General features: G+C 27.5%; 1 protein-coding gene across 1 annotated transcript; it reads right to left on the bottom strand.

The window, feature by feature from the left end:
- Window positions 1-1,965: 1,965 nt before the first annotated feature.
- LOC145843993 (eIF-2-alpha kinase GCN2-like) lies at window positions 1,966-23,705 on the bottom strand. Its single transcript, XM_082951297.1, has 29 exons — window positions 23,658-23,705; window positions 23,363-23,446; window positions 21,588-21,733; window positions 21,290-21,404; window positions 18,557-18,687; window positions 16,000-16,064; window positions 15,460-15,553; window positions 14,785-14,964; window positions 14,087-14,344; window positions 13,653-13,786; window positions 13,232-13,350; window positions 13,076-13,127; window positions 12,600-12,771; window positions 12,237-12,325; window positions 11,610-11,754; window positions 11,168-11,337; window positions 10,296-10,419; window positions 10,006-10,113; window positions 9,297-9,467; window positions 8,707-8,913; window positions 6,246-6,400; window positions 5,730-5,928; window positions 5,114-5,386; window positions 4,666-4,815; window positions 3,958-4,131; window positions 3,492-3,661; window positions 3,040-3,286; window positions 2,641-2,816; window positions 1,966-2,391 (listed from the first exon to the last, which is right to left on the bottom strand). Exons 1-29 carry the CDS (start codon window positions 23,677-23,679, stop codon window positions 2,334-2,336), a joined length of 4,188 nt encoding a protein of 1,395 aa, XP_082807423.1. The 5' UTR covers window positions 23,680-23,705; the 3' UTR covers window positions 1,966-2,333.
- Between the last annotated feature and the right edge of the window lie 1,966 nt (window positions 23,706-25,671).

The raw sequence follows: 25,671 nt of genomic DNA, 5'->3' as shown, positions 1-25,671 counted from the left end.
AGTGATGTACCGGACTCACTATCCGGGTCCGGGTCCGGCCGGATATTGCCATTTTTGTCTGATATCCGGATCCGGCCGGACTCTAATTTGAAAAAAAAGTCCGGATCCGGTTCCGGCCGGATTCTAATTTGAAAAAAAAAGTCCGGATCCGGTTCCGGCCGGATTCTAATTTGAGAAAAAAGTCCGGATCCGGGTCCGGCCGGATCCTAACAGAGATCCGGCCGGACCCGGATCTAGTTAGTAGAAAAGAGCATACTGAAAAATATTTTTTTCAAAAACAAACCCTGTGTAAATTAAACACCTACCGTGATTGGCTCATTTTGTACACGTGACTAATTTACATTTGTTTACATTTAAACTATGAAATAAACATTTCAGAAATGCAACTCTTTACATTTGTTGTAAAATTGAAAACTTTAGAATGAATACTTGCATTATTTATTGTTTAAAGTTAAGCTCAGAGAATATTTAGAATTAATATGGTTGAATGTACGAGCCAATGAGAATTATATGACGAAATGTTTCAAACTAAATACTGATGCAACAAAACATCAGAACATGACAGGCAGTTTATATGTAAGCAGTTAGTTAGTTTGGTGTGCAGCTTGAAGCAACAAAATATCTTGAATTTTTTTGTGAAATTTTGTGTTAAGTGAATATTTCAACTGGTGTTTAATTGTTTTAATATTTAAGCCAGGTTTATAGTTTAATAGTTAATTTAAAATTTTACAGTTTCTTGTTTACTAAAAGTTTTATTTAATTTTTAGTTTATTGTTTAAGTCTTTTGATATTGATTTAAATAGCTTCCAGTTTTTAAAGTGTTACTAAAGTAGTTAATAATTTTGTATATGCTAGTATTTCTTGTTGTGTTTTATATAAAAAATTCATCACTCAAAACTGTCGTGTCTGATTATAGAAAGTAGTTTCAGTTAGAATTTAGTATTTGTTGGATATTATTTAAATAAGGTAGGATTTAATTATGATGGGTAGTACTAATAAGTTAAGTGTACCACAATCAGTCCACAACTTTACTACCGATTTGTAAACCTTTGCTAGCTGTTCTACTGATTATTAGATTAAAGTAATTTTTTCAGTTTTTAAAAACCTCATTCTGACTCAGGCTTGTTTATACTCACTCTAGCAAGTTTTATTGACTTAAACAGTGGCAACCCTGCAAGTTTGAAAAATTTTGGGAATGTTAGAAAATCTTGGACTGCCTCAGGCTAGTTTAGTTTTTTATAAAAGCTCAGGCTAGTTTTTTTTTTTAATTTTGAATGAGTTTGAGCTGATTCAGTTTTCAATATTTGGTAATTTTCTAGTGTATTTTGTTCCAGAACTTGATTTCAGATTTTTTATTGTAAATAAAACCTAAATTTGTAAACCTTGTGGCTAGCTGTTCTACTCATTATTAGATTAAAGCTCTTTTTTTTTCAGTTTTTAAAAACCTCATTCTGACTCAGGCTAGTTTATACTAGTGATGTACCGGACTCACTATCCGGGTCCGGGTCCGGCCGGATATTGCCATTTTTGTCTGATATCCGGATCCGGCCGGATTCTAATTTGAAAAAAAAGTCCGGATCCGGTTCCGGCCGGATTCTAATTTGAAAAAAAAGTCCGAATCCGGTTCCGGCCGGATTCTAACTTGAAAAAAAAGTCCGGATCCGGGTCCGACCGGACCCGAAATTTTGGGTCCGGTACATCACTAAATAATTGTTGTAAGTATTGAAAACAAATAAGGCAACGTTGTTTTACTTAAGCAGTATTTTATTAAACTATAAATAGAACAATTTGATTGCTACACGATAAACAAAACAATATTGAACAAAGCTAGACACAATTAGAAAAGTGTAAATTAAAGTACACGAAATAGTATACAAGGCAAAAATAACTGTAAAAGAATGTGTAAATAAAAATCAAAGCAATGTAGTATAAAACCGTTGTAAAGTTTTGAATACATGTTACAAAAATATCATATTACTTTTAAAAGAAGCTTTTTTAGATAAAATAACTTTTTCTTATAAAAAAACACTTTTTATAATTTTTTTAAAACAAAATAGTATAAATTCTAGTACTTTTAATATGATAAGGTGAATCTTAAAGATAATGGCAATAATAGTACAAAACTTAACATTCTTTCATAAAAAACATTATAGGATGTATAACATCTTAAAGAATGTATGGGAAAACTAAGCAGTGTAAATAGTAATAGGTACAAGTATAATTGTAAATCTATTGAAAAATTGTAGAGAAGTCTATCAAACAAACACTTTGTTGTTTAAAAATATTGAAACTTAAATTTCCTAAAGTTTAGTAAAATTCAACAAAAGTAAATTTCAAACAAATTTGTGGAACTTTTTGTCGATGTAGCTGTGTAGGACAATGAAATCGTACCTGTTGGATTAGTAAGAAACATTATCATTTATAAATAGGAAAAATATTGTTGTAGAAAACTGTAAAAATATTCTTACAATAAAGAAATTAGGTAAAAAGATTTGGTAACTTGAATATCTGTTAAAACAAAAAAAAATTTTTTAATTATAAATGTACTTTTTCAGTAAAACAAATTAGAAATATCATACTAAATTATTACGTATTAGTAAACAAATGAAACAGTACTAATAAAGCCACAATAAAACTTACGTATTTTTGAATCTAGTCTCAATGAGCCTCTTAGCAAGTAAAGAAGCAACTTTCTTTCTATTTTCACCCAAATTTTTTAGCGAGCTGTTAGTTATTTTTATCCAATCTTCCTCACTTTGTTCCAAGTTTAAATCTATCACGAACTTTCGCATCAACAACCCTTCCATATTGTCTACCTGTAAAAATAAAGTTTCTGGTTAACCAACTGTGAAAAGTATTATGTTGAATTTTAAAACAGTAAACAAATAGACATAGGTTTTAAGTAACCAATAAAAATATACTTAAATATTTTTTTTCAATACATACTTTTTTTCGAATATTTTTTTAAATTTATTTAAATATTGTATAAAGTTGTACGTTATACATATTTCATACAAGCATTATTGCGTCATAACAAACCGCTATACAACAGAGAGTTGCATCTTCTTTGAGGTGAGCTGTCATCGGTAGCTTTCGAAGTCGGGAAAGCACCGAATTGACAATTGATTTCCTCCTTTTCACAGACAGCTTCTCCTCCGAAACGACGACAACTTGAAAATTTGACTTCTCAACATCTGCACCCTGGGAGTTTTTCACAGGACTTTCTTCTGTTGGCAGATCTTTGGTGGATATTGAACTTAAACTGCATCCCAACGGATCAAAATCTCTGTTTAATAATTTTTTTAATTAATAAACCCAAACTGAGTTTTGATTTTTTAATAATTTATGCTTCAAAAACTTTTGTAAAAAGCTTCACTGAACTTCTAAAAACTTTAAAAATTTCAACAACAATGTTATTCGTATTTTTGTTTCAATAGTATTTAAAAATTCATTCTATTAAAAAAGAAAATTACACTAATAGGCAAACCAACTTGTTGAAATTTTCTGTGATATTAAGTTTGTTCCGCACAACCTCACAAACTTCTGACATTTTCACTTTTATCGAGTTTGAATAACTAGGATAGAATAACAAGTGAATTTCGTCACTCTTCTTCAAGTTTATAATTGCAGCACACGGAATTTTTTCATCTCTACATTTTTTCTGAAAAATTAAGATGAAATGAAAAAATTCAATACTTTAATTTTGTAGTGAAAATGAACAAATATGTTTTAGCAAAAACTGTTGGAAAATAAAAACTTATTATTACAAAGAATGCTTATTTTCTATCGGAAACAAAGTTATTGATAAAATTAAAAAAAAAGTATAATAAAGCTGTCTCAAATCTGAATGTTTAAAGCCCGACTTCTACTATATTTTGTGAAAATAATTGCATAAATCATTAAGTCGATTTTTGTATAAAAAAACTGTTTTTTAATAAACAACAAACAACCACTCACCACCACATCGCAGCAGTAGGCAACGTCGCAACAGATGTTATTGTGACGTAACAAGCGAGCTAGCTTGAGGTGCTCCTTGTAAGAAGTGGGAGTGGTGAGTGTTGAGATGAGCACGTCCAAGTTGCTCATCACATCTTCTTCCTTACCCTCTTCATCTTTAACTGCAGCTAGTATCTGGAAAAAAAATTATTTTTTATGTTGGTGTTTTAAATGTTTATAGTTTTCTATAATATAATTATAAGTATTATAGAAGTACAGGAAATCTTATTGTTTTTACGTGATGGTGTGTTAACACAATAAAATATGGTTTTGCATAAAAAATAAGCATTTGCATAATAATCTTTTATAATCACTTTTTTTAAACCGTTGTTTTTAATTCTTAAGATTTTTTACTCGGTAAAAAGAGTTTCTGGACAACTATTAAACAATACTAAGTTGAAACTTGGCTTGAAATGAAAAAAAAAACTATAAATAGTAAAATATTTTATGTTAAGTCTAAGATAAAACAAGCAATACATATGTAAGACAATTATCTGAAAAAATCCAAATGTTTAGTCGAAACAAAGTATTAGAAAACAAACTCTTGTTTTTATAGCTCATATTGTTAAATTAAGTTCATTTGTTAAATTAAACTACCCAACAAAGTAAACAAAAATTTAGTTTTGATTCTGAACAAGCTGATGCATCAAAAGCAACAAACACACAAACCCTGTCAATGGAGAAGCTGATTCCCACGACTTCCTGATCAACTTTGCTCTGACTCATGTAGCTGAAATGCCGCATCAGTTTGGTGTACCTCCCTCCCACCGCCAGCACGTCGTTTGTTACGACGTCTTTCTTCAGAATGTCTTTCGACACCTGAAAGTATAAAACAAACCATCAAAAAATTTACCCTCTTCATATGGGCTGGTATAAAAATGAGTATCAAAACCTTGTTATAAAATAAATACACTTTAGTAAACAGAGTAATACCTAGTATTAAAACTAACTTTATTTATTTATAATATTTGAAATAAAATTAGATTCTTGCAATAAACTCATTGCAGGGGAACACAACTAGTTTTGTTCTTCATAAAGTATTTGATAAAACTCTTAAGAACAACAAGTAGATTATGACTGTAAAAACCGATTGACTCAAATCAAAACTCAAACGAACCTTGAAAATGATGCCGTCGAAATGCTGGTGCTGCTGCAGGACGAAGCTGGGGTCGACGCCCACCGAAATTCCCGCCTCCTTCAGACTCCTCACCGTTTGCTGCAGCAGTTGCAGCGCCTCGTTTATTTCGAAGCAGTCTCTCTGCAGCACTTGGCGTATGCACTTGTACAAGCTGCTCGTGTTGCCCGTCACGCTCCGCTGCGACATCACGTGGGCGAGGTCCGATATCTGGTTGGAGCTCAGCCGCGTCTTCTTCGAAAGGCACTCGATGAACTGAACAAAATAAGAAGGTTTTTTTAAGAGGTTTGATTTTATTACATTCATCGTTTATTTTATCCGCGAACTGGTGTAAGTTTTGAACAGCAACAATATAATCGTACTAGATTTGATAAGTAACTTGTTTTGGACTTGAGTTGTAATGTTGTAATTAACTTCAAAAAAAATGTTCAAAAATTTAAATTAAGTAGGCTAATTTTATTTACCTAAACCTTTACTTGATGTGGCATGTAAATATTAACAAAAAGTTTCTTAAACAAAAAATAAGAACTCAAAGTTCTACTTAAGGTATTTAAGGTTAAAGAAGACAAAAAGTATGAATAAATGTAAGAAAACTGACAAGACGCTTGTCAAATTGGCGATCCATGGAGCAGAGGATCGAAACGACGCGATCCTCATCAATCCTCTGGCATCCACACTCCCTAGCAACGCTCTTCACCAGCTGCATGTTGTTTATTGTGACGTCATATCCTCGCAGCTTATCGTAGCTGCTGATGACGTCATCGGCGAACGAGATGACCTGCAGTTCGTCAAAGTGTCTGTTTGAACATTTAAATGACAACAAAAACTAAAAACTCAATATTGAAATCAATACATATATATTTTTTCTAAAGTTAAGGAGTTAAATTATTTTTTTAAATACAACTAGGGCTTCAATAAAGTAAAATTTACTGATCAATTTAACTGTTAAAATAGCTACTTTTTAAATGATATAAAACAAGTAATAACGTAATTTAAGAAAAATTTTAACCATTTTTAAATTTACAATTTTATTTACTGTGTTGAAACAAATATTATGTGTATAAGCATAAAACATCTAAAATTGATTTGAAATTAGCGCAATAATATTACAAACCCGAGGTGGTTGTCAGGGGCAACGATATCGAGGGTGAACCGGAGAGCCTGTCGGGGCCTGGTCCTCTTAACCATGTGGCTGTGGTACACGTCATCAATTTCGTAGCGGACCATTTCTCGTATGTCGTTCATCTTCACGTGTCTTGCAAATCGAATCTGATTAAAGATTTCTACGTAAGCAACAAAAAACTAAAATTCCCTTTTAAAGTTTTTATGCTGACAGCTGCTTTGCCTAGAGAGAACCTTTTAAGAAACTATTTAAGCAGAACGAGATGGGTTCGTAAGGTTTTCAGTTCGATATTAGTTGCTTCAGTTGTAACTTAGGTTATAATTTTTTTTGTAAAAGTTTTATTGTCCCAAACTATTTTCAAAGTATAAAAATAAGATTTTACAAGTAACTTGTGATAAAAGTAATTAAAAATTAATACCATACCTTAGCTTTTAATTCATACTTTTAAAAGTTGTTCAAAAGGTTGTAATGTATCTAAGTTTAATGCTTTGGAAAATTTACATTGTTAACTTAAGTACCAACAACCAAGTCTATATATATATATTTATATATATAACCAAAGCTATAAATATAAATATGATATATATATATATATATATATATATATATATATATATATAAGATGTAATGTTAAAAGGCGTTAAATCCTGGAGATCCTGATAAGCTAAGCTTATCGGAATATATACCACAGATGTTCTTGTGCTAAAACTTTATTTCAACTAACGGCGTTTCACTGCTCTCAAATAAATTTAAGAACAGATCTACGGAGTCTATAAAATATTAACACACATTAGAAAAAAGCAGAAAAAACATGTATAATTATGTATAGTGTTTATGTAGGTAGTAACTATAAATGAACTTTATGGTTTAAAAACAAAGTTTGGGATAAAAACACAAAATTATAAAACAACGATAACTAACTGCCCATTAAAAGGTAATTGTTTAATTAAAAATGTAATTTATAAAGTTAAAGTTGAAAGTAAGGACCCAGATAAAATTTATATCGGAAGTACAGCAGGTAGTTTCAAGGATAGATATGCTAACCATAAACATACTTTTTAAAATATAAATAAAAAACAAAGCACGCGTTTATCGGATGATGTCTGGAGCTTTTTTCACAGGTACGGTAAAAGGCCAAACATGGAGTGGAGTATTGTTTCAAAGATCAAACATGCATCCAACGGAGTAAGTAGAATTTGCCCAACTTGCAATACAGAAAGAGCAGTAATTGCAGCAGAAGATAAAGACCTACTTCTGAATAAGCGGCATTGACTTCAAAATATCCTGGGAAGTTAGAAAAAGAGCACAGCCTATAGCCGACGGCAATAGCCCAATATGTAGGCTGTGTCTCAAAGAAAAATCAGCCGTTGTATATGCACTTAAATACAAGAGATGCCTAAACAAAAGAAGCAAGTTTGTATCGTCTTGTAGACATATAAAAAAGTCGCTTTTAAAGTTTAACAAGTTTTAATTTCATCTTAAAATAACCTAAATTTCAATTTGCATCTTAATTTTATCTTTATCTCTTTCAATTATCTGTCCTAATATATAGTCACTCACTGAGGTTATTTGAATTTTTTTTAGTTTATTGTCGATTGGTAAATTAATTTTTGCACAAGCCGGTTTGCATGATTTTTGATAGTTTCAAAATTACGTCATAATCTATTTGTGCAAAAATTTTTTAACTTTCATTAGTGATTTTGTTTTGTGCTTAATTTTAAACTAGTTTTGAAGCTGATGAGTGAATAGTCACGAAACTCGAGTCCTTTGAGTTTTGCATCTTTAGATAAACCTTTTTAATATATATATATATATAGAAAAAATTTGATTAACTTAATAAATTAAATTTATCACACGGAGCCCACCTAAGGGCTTTTTTGATGAGTGCATAAGCTCGAAACTCGAGTTCTTCAAGTTTTACATCTTGAAATAAACCTTCATATATAAAAAAAGGTTATTATTCAAACTTGAACACCTTCTACAGAGCCCACTTGAAGGGCTTTTAAATAATTTATTGGAAAAATACGATTTTTAAAATACTGGTAAATATGTTTCATAAAGCTTTAATGTTTCATAAAGCTTTAATCATCAGCCAGTTCAATTTAAAATAAAAAGCACTTTACTGAACATAGATGCATAGTTATGCAAAAAAAAAACAGTATGACGTAATATTGTCTACTAGCTCCTCTTAAAATACAATAAATTTTGAAGTATTTTATAGTCATTTAACTGTTGTTTTTGAAAATTTTAGTTGTTTGATTAGTTAGATGGAAGATCGATTTTTGTACTGAATTTTTGTAATGTACAATATTACGTCATACTGTTTTTGTTTTTTTGCATAACTTCTATGTTCAGTAAAGTGATTTTTATTATAAATAAATATATATATAAATATCATTAGTCTAACAAAACTTATTACTAGAAATATAATTCTTAGCTAGTACTTTTTTACCCTTAAATTGGGCGCCAGCGCTACAACTTGGCCGCTTTTGGTGAGGAAATATTCATTCGACTCATTTTTCACACTGGACAATACCACGTCTTTCCTCGGCACTAGCGGAAGAGTTCGCACTTCGACTGCTGAATAGTTCCGAGCTATCTTCGCCAACTTGTTGCAAATCCGTTCCTTTTGAAGATGGCTGCTCATCGTAAACAAATTCTAAAATAAAATAAACAAAATGTTACCTAAATTTTATAACAAACTTTTAAACTTTATTTTGTAGTTATAAACACACTTCACGAATTCGATACATATAACTAACAGAATATTTTATTACTGACTTTTCGAAACTACAACTAAGTTATAAAAGTATTATTAAATACATTATACAATAAAAATTAATAAAAAATATTAAATAAACAGATATGATCTAAATAAAGTATAAAATATATTTTCATGAATATTACGACCAATTTTTAAAAGTATTATTCGCTGTTAGATAAAATCTTAATTTTGAATTAGCTTAATAGCTGTTTAAAATACAATAGTTGAAATAAGCTATTTATGTTAACAATACCGGCATTACACAACAATAGACAAACTTTGTTAGTATCAATGTCATACAAAGCTGATGAGAAAATTTCTTGTTCTTGATTGAAATATTCCTGAACAACCGCTTCATACTCGGTTGATTTTGCGGGTTTTTGTAGCAACTCGTGAACTCCTTTGGTTATTACCTGGTTTTCAATTTCTTCCGGAGGAACAAGCTTGCTCTGAAATTGTAATCAAAAAAACTAATAAAATATTATAAATTTATAATAACATTTTATTTAGTATGAGTTATAAGTTGCTAATTTATTTTTCCTTAACTTCTTCTAAAAAGATTAACTTACTAAAATAATGTACTTTAATTTTTGTAGCTATTATTATTCAGTTAGAACTTAAATAGTATCAACTGATTATGCTTTATGAGAACAAATAAAAAACATTTTTTTGTCCCCTTCATATATATTTAATTAAATTTTAATCAACAGGCTATTGTTATGCGTAAAAATAAACGAAGTAAAATGTGTTAAAGTCATCAACTGACAATAAAAGCTTAATTGCCAAACTTAATTAACCAGTTAGTTAATCTTAGTTTTTGTATTTTATTAAAAGTATATTTCATAAAAACATGTGTTTCTCCAATACATACCAAAATATTATATAGAGAAAACTACAAAACAAACGTAAACTATTAATGAACACAAATCCATAAAAAAGATCATTTTAAATGTGTTCTAACAATATTTTTATATAATAAAACAGTACCTTAAAAAGTTCAAGTGCAAGTGGTCTTTTAGTGGGGTCGTGGCACAAGCACCATTTTATTATTTGTCCCTCGTTCGATCCAATGTCATCTGGCAGTAAGACTTCTTTCTAAATTTTTTTTAACTAATTAATTTACTTAAACATAAAAACTACATAAATTTTCTTCAACATTTTACGTAATAACTTTTTTAAGCTAAAACACATTTGTAAAATTTGAAAGTGAAATTTTAAAAATCTATAACATCAAAAATTTGTTAAATAAAATTGTGTAATTGAAAAACAAAGTATACCTTGTGAAGATCAGCAATTAGTTTTTGTTTATGTTGGACATATGAAGTTGTAAAATTTTCATAAACCATTTCAAAAAATATTATTCCAACGCTGTACATATCAGCCTTTTTTCCATAAAACACCCTTTAATTTTTAAATTAGTTATAAAACAGTAAAATCAGCCTTTTAAAAATATCTTTAAGATTTTTATTATATACACGGTTGCCAAAGATTTTTTGAATATTTTTACAGGTTTTTAAAGAACAGCTTTTTAGGTTCATTTTTAGTATAAAATTAAACTTAAGTTAAAAAAAATTATCTTAAATAGTATAAAAAGTTGCAAAATACAATGTAACGCTATTTTAAATGTGTTTAAAAATATATATATATATAATTATTTTGTTTCTATATAATAGATTTTTCTTATCTAATCGAAATTTCATTACTTAACGTATAAGAACTGTTATCCAGGTTATTTTCAAAATTTCTCAAATTCAAGTTTTTTTAATTAAAATTCCAAAATTAATTTTTATTAATTATGGCAACGCTGTATATTTCAGATAATATTATAAATATCAATTAAAGTTTTTCTTCAAGTTTAAATAAAACTACATAAATAAAAAAGAAATAAAATGAAACATTCATTTGGTTTTTACGACATATTTCACAGCAAAATACAAGTTATAAAAATAGATAGAAGTAAAAGAATAAAATACTAACAAAAATTACTTCTAGTAAACTCTTAAACTTATCTATATTAAGAAATGTATAAAAGGTTTTCATATAACATTTATCCATTGATTTCAATACGATCTAGATAGAGTTTCACAAGTTTATATTAATTCAAAAGCTTAACGACTCATCCTAATTATGTAACTATTTTTTATGTCACCTGTATTTTTTCTTGGTTGTCATCGGCCCCTGCTTGATTTCCGGGGCGATGTACATTGAAGTGCCCACCACATAGTTACTGTAAAGCTGCTGGCAAACCGAAGAGTAATGTTCTTCTTTGTCTTCTTCCGGCTGCTTGGCCACCGTCGACGTGTCTTTCGAAATTGACACCTGCGTTTTAAAAAAGTTGTTAAAAAGTTTACTTCACAATTATTTCTTAGTTTTATTTTCTAAAGGATTGAAAAAATACACTTTAAAAGCTGAAAAAACTGTTTCATGTTAGCAATAAAGGCTTAACTTTTTAATTCAGCTCAACTTAAATCTAAAATAGAAATAGAACTAGAAAAAAATAGATGTTGTTTTTATGGTTAAAGTTATTGTGTACAGGCTGGATCCTGGTATAAAATTGAAAGCTTGAAAAAATAAAAAGAATAAAAACGTACTTGTCGTACAGTCCTGGCTACGGCAGCGAGACCAAAATCACCAATTTTAACGTGGTCGTCCCTCGATATGAATATGTTTTGTGGTTTCAAGTCTCTATGGATAACTTTGTTGTTGTGGATGTAAGTTAGTCCTTCTAATATTTCCCTATAAAATTGTAAATTTTGTAAGTCTTACATTACAAACATATGAATGTAAATATATCTTTATCATTTCACAATAATAAGTATTACTTTTAGTATAAACTAAAACAGATAAACAAGATTACAAACTAACTAACAAGATTGTTGCAATAGCAAATTAATATTTTTTCAATCCAATAACAGTTAACTTTTTTTTGTAAGAACAATTGATAGTTTTTTTCAGAAAACCCTTAGTTTAAAGTTAAACGGTTAAAAATAAGTTTGCTTCATCTAAACTAAAACATGTTGAAACTAATTATACTTGAATCTTAAAGAACTAATTGACTAGATGCTTAGAACAAAACTTAAAGCCAAAGAGTTTAATGAGAAAAGTTTAATTAGGATATTACATGTTTAGTAGTGATTTTATCAGCAAAATATATGCTTTGAAAAAAAAAATATTTATCGTACAATAATAAAGTTAAACACAATTTAATTAAAATAAACCTAAAGTATCTCCACATCCTGCTAGGATTCGATTTGAGACCACCCTCGTCGATGCAGGATCTCAACGTGCTTTTTTCGCAATATTCCATCTGATGAAAAATAGTACTTAAGTACTTTTGATTAATAAAAGTGGACGCAGCTCAAAATAAAAACTCTTTTTTTTTGTACATTTTAAACTATATATATATGTAATAAAAAGCTAAAAACTTAAATTAAACAAGTATGTTTTCGGCTTAAAACAACGTCGCGGGCCGACAACTGGTCCACACACAAGCTGTTGCAGAAATGCGTTCTTGTATATCGACGGAAAACTGTTCAAAGTGTTCATCTTCAAACATGTTACAACAACGACTTTTCAACAACCTGAATGTAGAGGCACTTGAAGAAGTGGTCGTCGTCGGAGGAGGAGGAGGCGGAGCTCCGAGGAGAAACGTCGCCGCTGCCCCACGGGTTCGCCGGATACTGGATCCTCGTTGATCCGTCGTGCTTGAAGATGAGAGCCGGATCTTCGTCGCTGTCTTCGCTCGAATCACTTCTGAAACATTACTGGCGAGTTGAAAAACGCAATGATTTTATCGAAAAAACTTTATAAGACACTCTTTGTCATGGACACTATTATTTTTTCAATAAAAACATACATATTTCCTTAAAATTGCTTATTAACTCAGTTTTTATTAAATAAAACATAAAATAAATTTATTATCAAAAACTTTATTTCTTTGGTTTTTAATTAAGCATATAAATTAGCGTAAATTTAGAAAGTTTTAATGGAGAGTGTTTTTTTATGCTTGAGTTATTTTTTAATTTTTCATTATTTTTAAAATTTATATTAAACTTACGATTCATCTAAATTTTCATGTATAGCTCCCATCATATCTAGTCTCAGATTGTCTATAAAAAGTTTTAAGCAAATATGAAAGTTTTTTTATAAACTATAAGAGATTTATAAGAGATTACAAAATGTAATATTTTGACAAATGTTTTTCAAAACTAACTTTCAAATTTAGGTTTAGGAGCGCCGAAGCTGTTTTCAATGCTGTTCATAGAAGACAAAGAAGTGTCTGGTGGGCTTTTGTCTTTAGACTCACAACTTTCTACCCATGAGTTGTAGTACCTGAGATTATTTTTTAAAATTACTTTTGATTGCATAATCAATTAATAAAATTGAGAAGAAAACAAAAAAAAACTATATGATTTATTTTTTCAGTTAAAGCTTTAAAAAGCAGAAAAAAAAAGTTTTATTTATATTTGTAACTATGTTTTAACATACAGTCTACCTTATTTAAATTATAAAACAAGTTTTGTACTACTTCCCATAATTAACAAATTAAACCGATAAAGTATTGCGGATAACTTTTAAAAGCTTAAAAGAACAGCGCTGAAATAAATTAGTTAACTACAAGAAGAAACTTTCACCTAACAACGTATTCGTGATTGAGGCCGGAGAGCAAGCGAACTTCTCTGTTCATCTGCTTGTTCAAGCCTGCCATTGTGTTACCGAGTCTTATTCTCTTCAACGCGTACTCGTTACCATCTAGCTTGGCTCGCACCTGTGTTTCACATAACAGCTATCAACTAACTGTACAGTGTGTACTATTTCAAACAATTATTAGTTTAAAAGTCATTTCGAACTCAATCTTGTTTTCGTGCAAAAGTTTTAACTAATCAAATATGGTAAGATTTGTGTTGATTACCGAAAGTTTTAGTAAAGCTTAGGTTAAAAATGTTAACCTAACTTTACAAAGTAGAGGTTTGCTAAATGGTGTATTGTTTAGTTTGTTTTAAAATTTTGAACTTTCTGCTAGTACACGTATAAAACTTTAATTTTGATGATTAAAAGTTCTAATAACCTTTGTGACGTCACCAAACGATCCCCTCCCCAAAGTTTCTAACTGCTCGTAGTCAGTTTCGAGTCTGGGAATTTCCCCACTGCCTTCCTCCTGCACCTGGGACGAGCCGGACACGTACCTCTTGTGCTTGCACTTGCGCACCGTCTTTCTCGCGCGCATGACGGGCGACCGCTTGTTCTGGCCGCCCCTCGAAGCCGACCTGTCCTGCTTCTGCCCTCCCTGGCTGGAATCCTCGGTGGAGTGGAAAAAAACCCCGCCCTTGAAACAAAGTTTGTGTGATAAAACGCTCACACTGTTCGAATTTTTAGTTAAAGTTTATCATGTATGTCATTTTAGGTGCCAGCGAAAACAAAACTTGATGGTTTTCCCTGACTTTCGCTTTATTGTTTTTATAATAATTCTTTTAATTATTTACAAGGATCAAAGAATAAGGTAAAGACTTCTTTAATTTAAAAAATTAATTTAAAGTGATTACTTTGTTGCAAAAAAAACATTAAAAAAATTGAAAAAATAAAAAATAGATGATATTCTTAAATACTAAACGCATTTTATGCTAATTAAGTCTAATACTCTTTAAGCATTAGCTCCAGCGTAATAAAAACCTTGAAAACTACAATATCTATTTATTGTACTATATATTGAACTATATTATAATAAGTTGTACCAACTGATTTGATGATTTAGTTTATAAAACTTACAGTGATAAAGTCATGATCACTGAGGGTTGCCATACTAATTTCTGAATTGTTGTTTTGCTCGCCAGGATAAAAACACAACTCGAGAAAGTTAACCAACTCTGGCGACAGTTGATATTGTTTCAGACTTTTCGGAACACCGCTTATCATCTTCATTTTGCTTAAAGACAGTACGGCCAGTCCCTAATTATGCAAAGTTAAAGTAATTTGTTGTTTAAAAAAGTATAATTTTTAGAGTAATAAAAACTTAAACAAAAATTCAGAACTTGTTTAATATATTTTTAATACCACTACTACTTGTACTGCTATAACTTATAGTACTACAACGTGTTGTGTATCAAAAAATATTTATATTTGTAAGAGTATTTGAAAAATTTTACATTTAAGTTGTAATAAATAAAGAAAAAAAACAATTGATTTTAAACGCACAATATTTCATAAGACTAACAACGTTACAACTGCCAACAACTAATGGCCCTACAAAGTCATACAATTTATAAAGTATGCTCTGTAGAGCTATTCATAGTTGATGGGTAGCGAAACGTCGTCAGTCTAATAAAGTTTACGTTTATTTATTACATGCTTTGCTTGTTTGAATATAAAAACATTTTAGCTTTATTACGTTATATACAGATTTACAAAGAGCTTCGTACCATCATTATTAATAGTTTCACTTACTAAATCAGTAATGTCTTTTTGTTCGTACTCTTCAAAACTTTTACAAGAAATACCGTTGCTTTCATTTTGAATATAATTCTCAGTGTTCAAAAGACTATAATGTAAAAAAAGTTTTTATCTACTATTTATGCTTTAAATACCAAAAAAAACTATTTTACCACCAAGTAACATATTGAAAACAATACAAAAAAAAATTAAATCTACTAAAATTTTTTAAACTTCAGTTATGTTTAAAGTTTTTAAAAAGCTAACTGAATACTTTCTGTGCGCATTTAAGTACAAACCACTTATTTTTTGTATCTACACTAACCTTGATATTAAAAAAAATAAAGCAAACAACTTTTAAATATTTAAGTAAATTAAATACATCATAATTAGTTAATAAAGTAGAAATTAAGTAATAGTTAATTAAGTAAAGATATAACTGATAGTAAATTAAAATATTGTAATGTTTTTTACGTATATTTAACTTTTTTTTTTGTTTTAAATTTTAATTAAGTTGCTCAAAATGTTTTTAATCGAATGCAAATTAATTCTCACCGTGTAGTGAGTTCGTAGTCACAAATTTTTAATCCTTCCAATCCAAAAACTCTGACTGAACGTAGCTATTCAAAAAATTAAATATAGGCTTAGTAATAAAACCTTTATAAGTATTTTAAAAATGAGTAAAATATGCTTAAAATTAATTAGTAATAAACTTCAGCTAGTAAATAAAAAGATATCATTGTAAAGTAATCTTATACTAGATAGTTTCAAAGTTCTCGTAGTTTATTGCAGTGGTCGTCAAGCTTGTCAAATTCTGTGTACACCAAGCTGCAAAAAATAAAATCGGCGCACCCCAAGATCTAATTTTATTAAGCGCCGCCAGTAGTTGGACTACGTAAACACTTTTATTCGTGCATTTCTCCTTAAAAGTCATAACTCAGTTTGTATTTACATGCAAACCATTTAACAACTGAAGCTGAAACTTTTTATTTGATCCTCTTTCTAATTGATCTCTTTATTAGTTTTACGTTATTTTCACAATGATATTTTAGTTATATGGCTTTGTCTTACATACTAAATCCAAAACATTAAATTTACATTTAATCAAATTCAATTTAATAACTAGAACATTAAATTCTTAATAGTAAAGACTTAATTGAAACTTAGAAGTTTAAATTTAATTTTTAGATGTTTTGTAAAACTAAAATAAGTTTTTGAGGTATGCAGGTACAAAGTCAGATAGTTCAATGGGTTTCATATGGATGGACCAAGGTTAAAAGGCAAAAAAAATTCATATCATTAAACATCTATCTTCTCCTAAAGTTTTAAACAATAGTTCTAACTTTCTCAGTTTAATCTTAACTTAATGGTAAGCAGTTCTGTTGTAGACTATTTTTAAATTTTTAGAAATTTTTTTTTTTAATAAATAACAATTCTAATATTTTTTTTGGCTAGAATATTTTTAAATGTTATATTTTTTAATTTTTCAAAAACCTATCCTCTATTATAAAAACATTACTTAATAACTTGATGTTAATTAATTAGAAAATAAAGGAGAATTTTTTTTCTAATTCTGAGAAAATCATAAATGAAAGGATTCTTCTTCATACGTTTGTATCAAGAACTTTTTCCTAAATTGACTGTATCTCAAAAACTAAAACTTTTTTCATTTTGTGAAAATTATCTCATTGTATATAACTTTAAGTATTATAAAAAGTTTAATGTTAATTTTTATAAAAAAAAGAGTTTGACATCCCCCTATGGCTTAAACTCCCTACAGCTTGGAATTTTCTTAAACTTTTTTAATTGAAATTGCATCAAACAACAACAGTAAAAATCTACATAGTATATTAAATTATCAAATAAAAAATGCAAAGCACCCTTTTAAGAATGAATTGAAAACACTAAATTGAGGATTTCTGGTTTAGCTTACAACAGTTTGTGTGATTTAGAGTAACTAGACAAGCTATCTTAATGACATTACCAAGTTTTTTATTGCGAACTTAGGCTAAATTTTCAACTGATAATTGGGCTTCAGTATAGTTAAAAAATAAACTAATCAATCAAGCTATGTTGAAAAAGTTTAAAATAAGATTGATGAATGTTTTTAAAGTTAATTAAAAATTTAGACAATCCTTAATACTAACAACAATGTTTAATAAATTAAATGACAGTAAAAGAAATATCTACATAGATAGAAAATTAGGTTGTACAAGCAGTTTTATATCTTAAATCCGTTTTTTTACTGTTCAGTAAAACTCATATGCGAAGTTAAATAAAAAAAGTTTATTTAGGTACTATTATAACAAAACTTTGTTTTATTTAAAATCGTTACTTTAAACATGTGTATAAATAAACCATAAAGGAAGAAAAACTGTACGGGTTAAAAATTCAGAAAGTTAATTTATTTTTAGTTTGTTTCAGACTTTTGAATACAAATTACACTGTAACGTTTTCTTATAGATTTCAATGAAGTCTATACAAGTGTTATCTTGTAATATGTTAACTAAAAACCAAATAAATAATCACAACAGTAGTTTTAGTTTACATAAATATATGTGTAATTAATTTTCATACTTTCATACTTCTTTATGTAGATTGTAGACCAACAAGATTAAGAAAATAATTCAAAGCTCAGTACAGTAAATTATGATTAAAAAACTGCTTAGTAAACAATTTAGTCTATACCTTTTTCTCCTGAAACTTATCTTATTGTTGTTTAAAGAAACGTAATAAGGTTATCTTAGAACTACAAATAGTTAGGTTTTAAAAGCAGTTTTTTATCTTACACCTATTTTTTTTCAACTGTTTAAAAAATTGCTGAGCAGAGTAAAATAAATTTTATGCTCATTACTGCGTACAATGTACGTTTGTACTTTATGATAAAAAATGGTTTATAGAATTAGATCAAAAGTTGTTTCATTAAAATGAAGTTTTAACAGCAGTTTAAGAAGAAAAACTTGTTTTCTCAAAGATATATAACTAAAAACAACTTTTTTTATTAAAAATCAAAAATAAACAATATAAAATCAGTAAGCAAAAATAATATAGAAAATATTTCTTAACATTTTTAAAGGTTAGCCTCTTTGGTGATAAATGTCAAGTTACTCACGTGGAAACTACCATGGTAGTGCTTGTTAACATGCAAATAAGACAACCCGCTTGTCATTTTTTCAGTATACTTTCTTAACAGACTGTATGGCGGTTTTTCTCCATAAACAACGTTGTCTTCCAGTGTTACACCTGTTATACAAAGATGGAAGTAACTAGCTAGTAGAACATATAAAACAAAAAAAATCAACTTGGTTTTCTCTTGTTTAAAATGTATAAATGCTTTTAAATATTGGTTTAAAATCAAATATTAAAGGAGAAATATAACAACTTTAAAATTGTAAAGCTGTAATATACAATTTGTAACGAAAATTAATCTTAGTTTGTTGTCATTTTAGGAACATACATATTCATTTATGGTTCATACTGCTATGAATGTCACGTAAGATTAAAGTAGAGTTAAATAAGCTTTCTATAAAGTTCACATATATTTTTTTAACTGCAGTTTAATTCTCTATATAGTATTTTTTACAAAAAATGCTAAAAAATATGTGATACAAACAAATAATCTTCAAAAACAATAATAAATTACACAGTTATCAAAAATATTTATATCAGTCTTTACTTGGTATAGAGCAAAATAGTTCTGTACAGTTTTATTTTACAGTAATATATTAAATTAATTTTAACTCAATAATTGAGAAAAAAAAAATTTCAATAGAAATATAATAGTTAACTACTTGAAATTTTAAATAATTCACATAATGTTTTACGAAACAAATTACCTAAAGACCTTTAGCTTATCAAAGTTTTTTAACTGTTGTTAAGAGAGAGGTTTTTAACCTTTTAAAAAGTTAAAATAGTACTAATAAAAACCATCTGAAAACAATTACAACTAATAAATAAAACTTATTTGTTATGTGGTATAATGATAACAAATGGTAAAAACATATTTATTTTAATTAGAATTTAAAACGAGCCATAACTAAAAGTGATTAATTAGGTATATATTTTTTAAATTACACTTCCTATATATACAATTGTAAAAACAAAGTTAAAACTATTTCTTGATAAATTTTAGTAATATTATTTAGTTTAATAAAAAATCAATAAATTATACCAATACATTTAACCTGCTTAAAATATAATAAAACTTACATGTATTTTTATTTATAGTTTTATCTAAAAATTATAGGCAATTTCACTCAAATCAAAAAGATGAAAATATATCTTGCACAATTTCAGTAAATCCATTATAATAAAAATTTAACAATAAAGTAATTAAAAAATGATTATTCAATTTTACAGATTAAAGCTGTTTAAATTTTTATAAAACTTTAACAATTTCTCCAAAAGCAATCTTTACTAACCAAATATCGTAACAACTAAAATTATTTTTGCATCACAAAAAATTGAAATAAAACAGTGTTAAAAACAGTGTTAAAAAAGTGTTATAGTAAAACTAACTCAAGCCAAATTTTAGCTTCTTTTAATGTAAATCACAACATTTATTAACCTGGATACAATGATAAAAACTATACTTACAAAAAATTAAAAAGAGAACAAACAACATAATTTACTTATATTATTAACACACAGGGCTGCCACACACTAAGGATACTCAGGATAAGTCTGGATACTTTAATATTATCAAAAAACTCAGGCAGACTCAGAATAAGTTTGTTTTTTTTATATAAAAAACTCAGGATAATTTTAGGTATTTTAATAACCTTAGAACAATTTTTTTCTATATTTTTAATGGTGTTTAGTTGGTTCAGTTTCGATATTTTGTTAATTCATAACCAATTCTGTTTTCAAACTTGATTCTTATTAGTTTTGAAAAGTAAAGAAAAAAAACTTTAGAAAAGACTTGAAAAACTTGGGATGACTCAGAACAGTTTAAGGTCACTCAGGAAAGTTTTGGTGACTCAGAACAGTTTTTTGACTTTAAGAGTGGCAACCCTGGACATAATAAAGGTAAACTCAATTTTAGTTTTCTGATAAAATATGAACAACTTTTTTATGTGTTATTAACTTTATTAATGTATAAAAATATTAATTACTTTAAAAACCGAAAACTGAAGCTGTTCTCATTGTCAACTTTTTTAATATATGATTGACTGAGTAGGTAGTACTTTGTGACCTAATTAGTTAAAATTTTGACAGGTCTAAAAAATGTTTTAAAAAATTTAGCCACAAATTATTCTTTTTTGTTATTTTCTAAACCTATTCAAATAAAAACAACCAATCGGTTTTTTCATATGTTAGTTTTTAAACTTTGTGGCTAAATGAAAATTAATTTATTCACTAAACTAACAATTTATCTTTATAGTTAAACTATATTTTAGAAATACTACTTTGGTACTACTTTTAATTACTTCAGAGCCGCCATTCTTTGAAGGAAAAAGACAGCCTGAGTTTAACAAAAAACTAAAATAAAAAAACTAAATAAACAGACTTAAAAACTAAAAAAAAACACAGTTAATCAAGCTTAAGTTCTTTTAAATCATAATTATAGTGCAAGGATCATCTAGTAACATCTAGAAGAAAAAAGTTTATTTAAATTTACTAAAACTAGAATTTGATCGAAAAATTATCAAAACTAGCCTGAGTTATGTAAAAAATGTCAAACAAGCCTAAAGTTTTCAAATAGCCCGTAAAAAAACTAGCTGGAGTGTGAAGCAACCATGTAATTACTTTACAAAGTTAAATTAGAAAACAAAAAATTGAACTTTGTTTAAACTTATTTCTTGAGAAAAAGTTTTCAACTGATAAAACATTAATTTTTACTTACTATTCATAAAAGAATCTGTCAGTATGGAAACAGTAAGATTTTTTTCTTTGCAAATATTGTAACCCAAATAACTGAATAGATTACTGTGATTCAAAAAGGTTAACTCCTTGATAGTCTGAAAAAGAAAAAAGTATTTTGACCCTTTTATAAATAAGATTGTTGATACTAACTAAGTGTGTTATATTAAAAACTAAAATTAAAGTAAAACTTATCAAACATGCTCAAATAAAAAAAGTATCGAGTTTAATTAATTTAAAACTTTTTATAAACAATAATTTATAATACTTAAATAGTTTACCTCTTTTAAAGCTTTGTAAATTTCATCTTTTTTACTAGAATGTTTAGACGTTTTAAATTCTATATTCCATTGTTTTATAGTAAACCACTTATGCTCTTTAGACATGCAATAAATAGATTTCCACTTGTAATTATCATCATTAGAATCTGAATAATATTAAACTATAATTTCAAGAAAGTAAACTAAGTCTGACTTAATGTTTTAAATACATTATAAAGTAATGCTTCCTGAGTTTCCAAAATTAAAAACATGGTGTAGAACAAAAATTTAATTTTAAATCAAACTAAACTAACTACTGACATGTGTGGTTTACCTATTAATACTTAAACTTCTATAATTAAAATTTCTAAACATAAATGAACAGACAATTACAACTTAGCTTTCATCTACCTTGGCAGCAATGTCATGTCAGTTGTATTGAAAGTTGCAACAAAATTTACAGTGTGACAACAAAATAACATTAATATTAGCTTGTATACAAAAATAGTACATATAACAATTTTTTCCTCTAATTTATAACCAAGTGAATGTAATTTTTCTCTCTAAAATTTATTTTATTTGGAAAATATTTTTTTTTTTCTATAAAACCAACAAAAATTTTAATATTGTTTTTAAGAAACCAGGGCTCAAAGTTAGAAAGTCCAATAGTACATTTATAACAGTATATATGAATTTACTTAAATTTAACAACCTAAAATTCTAAATATTTAAGAAGTATCCTTAATAATTTGGACTTTTAGTTTTGAACATAGTTTAATTAGTTTACGGTTTTCAAAATTATTACTTTTAACATGTTGATAAAATAATCTTTTAACCAACACTACCTTAATACACTTTTTAATCAAATAAATAAACTCTTTAAGTTAACTAAAATCTTATAAGAGCTTATGCAATTTTTTGTAAAACAAATCAATTAAGGGCATATGGGGGGTAAACACCCTTTTTTGGTTTTTGATCTTATTTTATATAGTTTTTACTAAGCTACAAAATGCTTTTTACAGATTTAATAAAATCAAAATAGTTTTTAAGATATAGCCAGTCAAAGTCGGAGGCAACAATAGGTTTCTTTTGGGAAGCGCAAACTAAAACAGCAAAAATAGACTATTTCACTAAAAATCTATCTTCTCCTACGTTTTTTTAGATAACTACCTCAAATTTTCAGGAAATGTTTCTTGCAATATTTAGAATAAAATTTTATGTCGGAACAGAATTTAAAAAACTTAAAAAACAAAAAATTATATAAAAAATAAACAAAAAAACAGTTTTTTTTTAGCTTTTTTATTATAAAATTTCTATTTTTTAATTTTTCTAAATTCTGTTCCGACATAATATCTTATTCTAAATATTGCAAGAAACATTTCCTGAAAATTTGAGGTAGTTATCTCAAAAAACGTAGGAGGAGATAGATTTTTAGTGATTTCTAGTTATTTGCTGTTTTAGTTCGCGTCTCCCATAAGGATCCTATTGTTGCCTTCGACTTTGACCGGCTATATCTGAAAAATTATTTTGAACTTTTAAAATCTGTAAAAAGCATCTTGTAGCTTAGTAAACACTTTATAAAATAAGATCAAAAACCAAAAAAGGGTGTTTACCCCCCCCCCCCCCCCCCATGCCCTTAACTGTTTATCATTTTGAAAACTTCATTATAAATTAAATAACAGTTATGATTGCAAACTACTTTTTTACCCTATTAATACTCAATAATTATAAAAATATTAAAAATAATCTGTTTACAATTTTATGAGAAATTCAGCTTGTTTGGAAAATAAACTTACCATATTCTTGTCCTCTTTTAATGTAATATTCACCTCCTGGACTGTAAAACTTTTCATTGAATACATTCAAGTCAGAAAAAGAATCTGGGATATTTAAAAAAAAATTCTTATTTGCATTTAAAAAATGAAGGAAAAAAAATAATCTACAAAAAATTATTAGCGTATTATAAGTATAAAAAGGTAGTTTAATTCCTTTTTTATTTTTAGCTCTAAACCATTACTAATAAAAATCAATATTATTACTAGCTTAACTTCAGTGTAAATATATATACATTTTTATAACAAACATACTTACCAAGTTTTTCATTGCTATCCATTTAGTACTTCGTTTTAAAATTATGCTAAAAAAATTAATTTAAAGCTGATAAATTTAAACTTTTTTCGAATTATTTCTCAACTTTTTTTTCTGTATGTTTGACTTATATTTGTACTAATAACCATGTGTGTTAATATTAAAAGTTCTTTTCATAACGATAGTATCTATAATATAAAAACTCAATAAATTTTTTTTGTTGATTTTAAAAAACTAAACTATTTTTGTAACAAGCAATGTCTTATCAGCTTATTATTTTTTTGTAATAAAAAGTAATAATTTGGTTATTACTTTAAACAAATATTTGTGGTAGTTTTAAACTGCTTACAATATAGGCTCTTTACAGTATAGTAAAGTTTAAAAAGAAGTTAGACATTTTTATTTACTTAGCAAATATTTTTAAACTAAAATAGACAAACATATAAAAGTTATAGTGAGTTTTTCAAAATACTTTTTTGTATATGTGTTGACTAACAAACTTCAATCTTTTAACATTCAACTGTTACAGATTTCAATGGAGTCATTAAGACCCTTACATCACAGAACAACAAAAGTTTTTTTATAAATAGAATAAATAAGCTTACCTATTCTATATACGACAAAAATAACAATATCAAGTAATATTAAAGAAGTTTTGATAGGTACAATTACCTATAAAAGTAAAATGATTAGAACCGAAGTAAAGTTCATAGTTTTGCTAAGATTATATACACCTGTTTTTAGAGGACATTTCTGATTGAAAACCAGAACCTTATATTTAGGAAAGCTTCAGTGCACAGAACATATAATATTTATTTTCTTTTATGAATTATAATAGACTGTTAGGTTATCGTTTTTTAATTTCAAATTCCAGTAGTTACACTAGTTATGTTACCATAATAAAATTTTTAAATTTGTACAAATTCACAAGTTATTTTTAAGGATCAACTAGAAGTTTTTATAAATAGTGCCATAATGGTGCTACGTATACAAACTTTCAAAAGTATTTGTGCAATAACTTTAGAAAAATTGAAAAACTTGTCCTGGACAAGATGTTATACTGTATCAAAGTGGTGTACAACTCAATAACTGAAAGGTGTTTACATAGACAAGGCCTAAAACCAAATAATTTTAGCAGTTTTTTTTTGGTGTTCAACAATCAATATTACATCACTAAGGTTCTTAGCTATAATGAATCTTTTTTAAACTCATAAATACTGAATAAGTTTGACTTGAACGTTAAAAACATAACAAAGAGGTCTTCACTAGTACAATATACAATTTTTTAAAACCATGTGCGCGATAAATTTTCAAAACATAAGGTTTTTATCGATAACTGCACTCTAACTGCTTCATAATAAAAAAAATAAAAAAGTGAATGCTCACAACTGTGATAAATGGATTGGTGTGGAGAAAGATCTTTTGGTCACAGAGCTTCACACCATATATTTAAAAAAAAAATTTAGCAGTTTTATTTCAGCAGTCTTAAAACAGTGATAATAATAACTTAAAAGACAATATATATTTTTAAAAATTAATACTTTTTTTTTCAATTCTAAAATAAAAATAAAGGTAAGCATTTTTTTAAACCAATTTATGCTAACATTAACCATGGAAACCATAGGCATCCAACATCTTCTCCACTAGATTTTGATTTTTATGATTATGTTTATTAACATTGTTCTTGCTGCCCTTTCTACAAGATCAATCAATTTTATACAAGCCCTTGTCAAGATGATAAACTGTAACCAGGTGGGGTTCAACTCTGTAACCAAAAGGTTTTTTGTACACTAGGTCCTAGGACCAATTATTTTGAGTAGTGCTTTTTGTCAGTCAATAAACATTTTAAAAATATTATAATTTAACAACTTAGTTTTTTTTTAAAGTTCAATAAGTCTAAAAACAATGTGGAAAATAATTAAAAACTTAGTCATACAGATTTTCAAAGTATTTATCAGCACATTAGGTAATATTTTTGTGAATAATTACTTTTCTAAATAAAATCAGTAAACTATTG

This window comes from Thalia democratica, chromosome 9 (genome assembly GCF_965202585.1).
Source record: "Thalia democratica chromosome 9, ktThaDemo2.hap1.1, whole genome shotgun sequence".
NCBI lineage: Eukaryota > Metazoa > Chordata > Thaliacea > Salpida > Salpidae > Thalia > Thalia democratica.
This window is presented reverse-complemented; position numbering and strand designations above follow the sequence as displayed.